The 7,500-nt window shown below is 46.5% G+C and overlaps 1 protein-coding gene across 4 annotated transcripts in view; it reads left to right on the top strand.

Annotated features, from left to right (window-relative positions):
• Window positions 1-7,500, top strand: part of LOC143134802 (receptor-type tyrosine-protein phosphatase delta-like) — a 121,731-nt gene that overhangs the window by 108,169 nt on the left and 6,062 nt on the right. For all 4 annotated transcript variants that reach the window (XM_076295460.1, XM_076295458.1, XM_076295459.1 and 1 more), the window contains 6 exons: window positions 1,255-1,378; window positions 2,677-2,852; window positions 4,076-4,195; window positions 5,173-5,327; window positions 5,725-6,010; window positions 6,594-6,772. In XM_076295460.1, the coding sequence (XP_076151575.1) occupies window positions 1,255-1,378; window positions 2,677-2,852; window positions 4,076-4,195; window positions 5,173-5,327; window positions 5,725-6,010; window positions 6,594-6,772 (1,040 nt within the window). The remainder of the gene's footprint in view (window positions 1-1,254; window positions 1,379-2,676; window positions 2,853-4,075; window positions 4,196-5,172; window positions 5,328-5,724; window positions 6,011-6,593; window positions 6,773-7,500) is intronic.

Below are 7,500 nucleotides of genomic sequence, written 5' to 3'. Positions count from 1 at the left end.
GCTGGACATGCTGTATACTCACAGCTGATTTGACTGTGAGCCCTCATCCCCATCTTACAGTAACCTAGTCTCAGATCAGACAGCATCAATCACACCCTCATCGCCATCTTACAGTAACCTAGTCTCAGATCAGACAGCATCAATCACACCCTCATCCCCATCTTACAGTAACCTAGTCTCAGATCAGACAGCATCAATCACACCCTCATCCCCATCTCAACCTAGTCTCAGTTTTACCGAGGCAGCTGACACTGCACACTGCAGCACAAAAGAAACAATTTGTGGTTGAGGAGGTTCACATCAGTAATTCGGCTCTACAGGGATGTGTATGCTTGTGTGTGTGTGTGTATATGTGTGTGTGTGTGTGTGTAATGTGCACTCTCTGCTGAGTCGAGGTCTCCTGCTGTGCGACTAAATGAATTTGGTGAGTGGGAGAGGTTTATGCTAAAAGGCTGATGCATATCGACGTTCCCATTTAAGAGACACTAGCAGACAGGAGATAGGGAGTTTATCGCCAGGCCAGTTAAGAGCCCAGCGACCCACTCAGCCTGCTCCTCTCTCCTCCCCTCGGCCCCTCTCCTCCCTCAAGTTCTCTCTTTTCAGTTCTCTCCCCCCCCCACCCCCCCATCTCATCCTGCTGTTATTACTGGGGCAGACATGGCGTAAGCCTGCAGCGTTATCTCTCTCAGTGGCTGTGCCTGGGCTGCCGGGCCTATCTTAATCCACAGCTTTGTGTTGGAGAGGGTGTGTGGGCTTTTGTGACGGAGGCTGCGCTCTAAGTGTGGGTTTACAGAGTTCACTCTGGCTCAGGCAGGAAAAGTGCCAGTCAGCACATTCGGGCCTCAAAACCCTGAAATTACATTACAGTCTGAAGTCAAGCCTCGGCGCTCTGTGTGGAAAAGCCACAAGCTCACAACAGGCAACTCAGAGACTGGAGCTCCTTTGTGATGTGGGTGCAACCGCGACCCAGACTCCAGAGCTGCTCTCCCGTCGCCACAATGTGATGTGCACGGCTGTAATTCTGTGAAGGCATGCACTAAGGAACGCTTTATATGCTAATTTTTGTTGTCCGAAAGTTTTCTAACACTCACTTTTTCCCCAAGTTAGATAAGCAGTCTTAGGGCTAGCTTTTTAAAAATACTTTTTTTAAATTTGAGGAAGGGAAAAAATTGTAGTCCCCAATTGTAAAAGAACATATTCATTTTGTATCTGCCTTTCTCTCCCCACCTCCCCTTCTTCTCTTTGTGTGGGAAGTCTGTTGATCCAGGACAGCAGTTCAGTTGGGAGCACTCCAATCTGGAGGTGAACAAGCCCAAGAACAGATACGCCAACGTCATCGCCTACGACCACTCTCGAGTGCTGCTGTCCGGCATTGATGGTAAAACCAGCTTGTGTGTGTGTGTGTGTGTGTGTGTGTGTGTGTGTGTGTGTGTGTGTGTGTGTGTGTGTGTGTGTGTGTGTGTGTGTGGTGTGTGTGTTTGTGTGTGTGTGTGTGTGTGTGGGTGTGTGGTGTGTGTGTGTGTGTGTTTGAGGACTACAGAGGGAGGAATAGACAAAATGAGTGTTACACATGCAGGGGTGTGTGTGTGTGTGTCTGGATGGCTTTGTGGTTTTTTAAGGAGTGTGCATTGAATACATATGCCTTTGAGCTGGGCCGTAGTGAGGCTCCAGGATAGAGGGGGAGTTAGTGGGAGGAGAATCCCAGGCAGATGAGGCTTATCTGGGCAGCGCACGTGTGAGCTCAGCCTCTGGCCACTGAGCTCCAGGGTATCTCTGCCAGTCAGCTCGGCTTCTATTAGCCTGAACAAGTCTGCTGGAGTCAGGGAAGACTGCATCAAAGGGCTTCCCCACTGAGACTAACCACTGCAGACTGGAATAAGACTCGGGAATATGCATAATCACTGAACCAGACATAACCATTCACACATGCACACACACAAACCCTTATGCACACACAATCATTGAGCAACACCAATGTGAACGCAGACACACTCCCACACATACAAGCACATACTCAAATAGACATTGACATACAGACTCTAAGACACTAATGTGTTCACACGCACACACACACACACACACACACACACATACGCACACACACACACACACACAAACATGCACACACATTTTTAATTCACGCTCTTGCTTTTTCTGAAAATTGCACATTTACTATAAATGTAGATAATACATTTCTAAATACAGCACACCCACTGAACCACACACAAATCAATCTCTGGACATTCACTGAGGCATACTGAGAGACAACGACATTTGTTGAAGCAGACATCAATGCACACATTACTCAGAATGTCTGCTTCAATCTACTTTGATGGGGAAGAAGATAATAAATATGGGAATGGAAAAGCTTGAGGGCAGACTGAGGTTAGAACTCTGATATGTGTGTGTGTGTGTGTGTGTGTGGGTGTGTGTGTGTGTGTGTGTGTGTGTGTGTGTGTGTGTACCCATACATAGAGTCTCTTCATTCAGGGGAAATTTTGATTGAATGATTTGGTTTTTCTCTTTGGATTATGGGTGCAGACAAGCAGGCCTGATCCCATGGAGACTTTCCTTCTGTCAGATAAGCTTGGGGGCCATTGATTGCACTGCTGCTAGTGGCTTTATGTGTGTGTGTGTGTGTGTGTGTGTGTGTGTGTGTGTGTGTGTGTGCTCCAGGGTTGCCAGGCAGCGACTACATCAATGCCAACTACGTGGACGGCTACAGGAGGCAGAACGCCTACATCGCCACCCAAGGGCCGCTGCCCGAGACCTTCTGCGACTTCTGGCGCATGGTGTGGGAGCAGCACACGGCCAACATCGTCATGATGACCAAGCTGGAGGAAAAGTCCAGGGTAACCCTCTCCTCTCCATTCCTGCGTCATCATCTCTCCTCTCCTCTCCTCTCTCCTTTCTCCTCTATCCCCTCTTCTGGCCTGCTCTCTCCTCTCTTCTTCTCTCTCTCTCTCTGCCTGTCTGTTCTCTCTGCTGTGTGCTACAGTGAGCCCATATGTCCGTGTTCCTCTGACACTAACCCAGCAGTTCTAATGTCCATGTTCCTCTTCTCTCTCTGTGTGACTTGTGATGCTGTAATCTTAACTGTGCTCTCCAACCACTCTGTCTGTTGTTCAATCTTCAGATGCCTTCCTATTTCTACTCCAAGGCAAGATCTCTCTTTCATTCTCTCTCTCCCACCTACTCTTTCTAACCTAACCAAATGAGCTGTCACTCACTCACTCAGTGTCCCTCCCACCCCTCACACCCGTTGACTAGATTACAGAGCTGATCTGAGAGTGACCTCTCTGACTCAGCACATGGTCAGTTTCATGCTGTTGGATTTTTAAGATTAGATGACTAAATGTTGACTTCCTTCAAGCCATACACTGGCTAATTCTGCTTTATTCAGCCTGAAAATCACCCATCTTTGCTATGCTCACGTTGCACCTAAATGAAAGCTGATGTTAGTGTATATTCACTACAAGGCAACTGTAATCTGTAATCCTGATATTATGAAATATCTCTCTCTCTCTCTATTTCTCTACCCAATGGACAGAGCTACATATCTGTCTGTCTTAGAAGTAGGAGACACTCACACACACTCAGCCACGCACAGCCCAGCCCCCCACCCCCGCCACCAGCACTGCCACCACTGAGCACGGCAGGGAGCCTCTCTAAGGGCTGTAATGACAGCAGGAGAGGCAGCAGAGAGAGCAGTCTATTTTGTGGACTGACTCCCAGCAGAGGAGCAGAGGGCTGGATGCTAGTTATTATAGGAAGAGCTGACTCCTCACTCCACCTCACACCACACCGAGGACACACAAACACATGACACAGCATGGCACATTTGAACTCATTTGTGATTGTAAAAATGGCTGCCTCTCTCTGATTCAACCACTGTGTGTGTGTGTGTGTGTGTGTGTGTGTGTGTGTGTGTGTGTGTATGTGTTTGTGTATGTTTGCGTGTGTGTTTGAATATGTTGTCTGTGTGTGTGTTTGTGTGTGTGTGTGTGTGTGTGTGTGTGGGTGTGTGTGTGTGTGTGTGTGGTTGTGTCTTGTGTTGTGTTTTGGTGTATCACAGGTGAAATGTGACCAGTACTGGCCCAGTAGAGGTACAGAGACATATGGACTCATCCAAGTCACTTTAGTGGACACCCTGGAGTTAGCCACATACTGTGTCAGAACCTTTGCAATGTTCAAGGTAATGCTAATACCTTTTGCTACACTACTGTACTATGTCACGCTTCATGTCAAAGCCGTTTGCACGATTAAATGTGGGCAGATTTCCTCTAACAGAACTCGCCTTCAGGGTAAATAATGCACTCAGCTTTCTGAACTGATCCTGGGTCAGTAGTCAGAGCTGATTTAGCCCAAGGCCTGTCTGGAGTTGGTGTGCTGTGGGTAGCTGGAACCAACTCACTGGTGACATCTAGTGGTGGTAGTGCTGGAGGTTACAGTAATAGTGTCACAGTAACAGTAAACTGCAGTGCCAATACCATATGGCAGTGGTTCTTAACTGGTGGTTCGGGACCTTTTTTTTTGTATATGTATATTCTTTTTTCTGCTGTAAGTGCATGTTGTGTGTGATGTCTGTATGCTACTGAGACCTTGGATTTCCCCTAGGGGATCAATAAAGTATCTATCTATCTATCTATCTATCTATCTATCTAAAGTGGGTCACAGAACCGTTCTGGGTGGGTCGCGGAGCTTGTGGTTAAAAAAAAAAGAAACATGGGAAATTGTCCCAAAGCCAGATCAGTTAAGAACCACTGCCATAGATTAACTATTTTGTATATTAGATTCAATAGAATGACAGTTTAATATGTCTTATGCATTGGGGGAAATGTCCACATTTTTAGTTAGTTAATATAATTTCAATATACTCATAAGCCATTTTAGCCAGATATTGAGAAATCAAGCAATCAACAAAATAATATTTTAATATTTTAATATTTTAATTAATATTACAGTTCATTGAAGGTTATGTGAAATGAAGAGGGCTATGTAGAATAAAGTGGGTTTAAGTCAGGATTTTTTTCTCCCTTGTAAGTAGCCTACTGGTTACTGTAAAAAGAGGCTAATGGCTTTCTGGCACTTTTACACTGAACTGTCTCGTAGATGGGATGTCTAATCCCATATAATGTTAAAGTAACGTTCTGACGTTTGTGTATGTGTTAGAATGGCTGCAGTGAGAAGAGGGAGGTGAGGCAGTTCCAGTTCACTGCCTGGCCGGATCATGGCGTCCCCGAGCACCCCACTCCCTTCCTGGCCTTCCTGCGGCGCGTTAAGGCATGTAATCCTCCTGATGCTGGGCCCATGATTGTTCACTGCAGGTAAGCTGCACCTGACAACTCCAGGGCTTGTGCACAGATCGTATACTGCACCCTTTTGGATAGTGGCCTACTCTTTGGAAGGCACTCTGCACAAGATACATGCATAATGAGCTAATCCAAATAATGGCATATTAATTGAATAGAAGTCAACGTTGTGTGATGATAGATCTGATTCTGCAGTGCATGGACCATTCCACTGTAGGTTGCTTGTGTTGCCTGAGTCATGTAGCAGGGCTGGCACAGTGTTGTGCGCGTTTGTAGTGTTCAGAGGGGAGTGTGGCGTGTTTGGGGTAAGTTGTGAGTGAGTGAGTGAGTGAGTGAGCGGTGCCTGTGGGTGGAGCTGGGGGTTGGTTGTGTGGATGTGTGTCTGAGAGCTGCTGTGCTGGTGTTGTCCCAGTGCTGGCGTGGGGCGCAGCGGATGCTTCATCGTGATCGACGCCATGGTGGAGCGCATCAAGCAGGAGAAGACGGTGGACATCTACGGCCACGTGACGCTCATGCGCTCGCAGCGCAACTACATGGTGCAGACGGAGGACCAGTACGTCTTCATCCACGACGCCATTCAGGAGGCCGTCACCTGCGGCAACACAGAGGTGCCCGCCCGCAACCTGTACGCCTACATCCAGCGGCTGACTCAGAGCGAAGGCCCTGACAACGTGCCCGCCATGGAGCTGGAGTTCAAGGTGAGGGCCTGAGGACGAGCTAGTCCCTACTGGGGATGGGAATCACCTGGCAATGCAGCTGGAGTCTCAACTGTTATGGTCAGGATAGAATTGCTTCTTTACTAAGAAGAAGAAGGTGACATTTAAACTCTATACTAATGAAGTGACTGACTTAATTGTTTCAGTGAGTATACATTTAATAATAAAAAGGCCATCATATGGAAGTAGATCTATATTTAAACTCATCGTACAAAAATATCATGATATACAAATGAATACATTTTTCCAACCCCTGATACAACAAAGATGTATAGATTGTTAGTTTTAAGGAAATCACAATCTTACAAGAACAACAGCAGCAAAGACTCAAGTGCCCCTAGTGACTGCCCTAGCTCTAGTCATGACTTACTATCTAACGCCACAAGCTGATTCTCAGGGCAGTGGTTGAAAACTGAAGCTGAGACCTCTTTCTGCCCCAGCCCTGGCCCTGAGCAGCCTCCCAACTTTGGCTTTGTGCAATGTGCGCCGTTGGCTGCCAGGACAGATACAGTGTGTGTTTTTAAAGTGGAGTGTGCTTTCTAACTCGTGTATTTGTCCTGCGTAGCGTCTGGCTGGAGCGAAGGCCCACACATCACGATTCGTCAGCGCCAACCTGCCCTGCAATAAGTTCAAGAACCGGCTGGTGAACATCATGCCCTTTGAGTCGACCCGCGTGTGTCTGCAGCCCATCAGAGGTGTGGAGGGCTCCGACTACATCAACGCCAGCTTCATCGATGGGTACAGGTGAGAGAGAGATGCCACTGTCTGCCTCCTGCTGACCCTGTAGAGAAATGTAACGATTTATTTAGATAATCATATCATTCCTCCTCCAAGAAATATATTTCTACCAGAAAGACTCGGGAGACAAAATATTGTGAATGAGGATTTAATGTATGGGATAACAGAGGCAGTATAGACCCTTTCAAGAGAGTTCCATTATCAGCATCATAGTTGGCCCCACAAGGCTTCCGTTTTAACATTCCATATGTTATCTTAATGCAGAGGAAGTAGATTGGGAACCAAATAGAATGTTCAAGCATTGTTTTTGTTTATTGTTGAAAGGGTCAGAGAGTTCCATTATCAGCATCATAGTTGGCCCCACAAGGCTTCCGTTTTAACATTCCATATGTTATCTTATTCCACTGCTTGGTTGAATTTCTCATTGTCCTACGTAATTTAGAACGACCATTAACCGTATGTTATTTGCACACCTATGAAGTAGATCCATTTTTTTGGCCGTATCACACTTGTATATTAATTCGCCAAACTCATTGTGAAGTTTAAATGAACCGTCACGTTGCATCCGAGCTGTAAAATGCAGACGTTCAGAACATAGCAACATTGTAGCATATGACGGAGGTGGCTTTTAGCTAGATGGATGACAGCAGGCTAAGTAAAATAGCGATGTTTCAAAACTAAAGTTCATTAGAATCTTGGGATACGCCCGCTTGACAACAGGAAAGATAGAACTA

Source organism: Alosa pseudoharengus, unplaced genomic scaffold, assembly GCF_046254945.1.
Source record: "Alosa pseudoharengus isolate Yale_2024_CS ecotype anadromous, Long Island Sound unplaced genomic scaffold, YU_APseudo_1.1 YU_APseudo_1.1_scf_2, whole genome shotgun sequence".
Taxonomy (NCBI): domain Eukaryota; kingdom Metazoa; phylum Chordata; class Actinopteri; order Clupeiformes; family Clupeidae; genus Alosa; species Alosa pseudoharengus.
The sequence above is the reverse complement of the archived record's forward strand: the minus strand, read 5'-3'. Positions and strand labels throughout refer to the sequence as shown.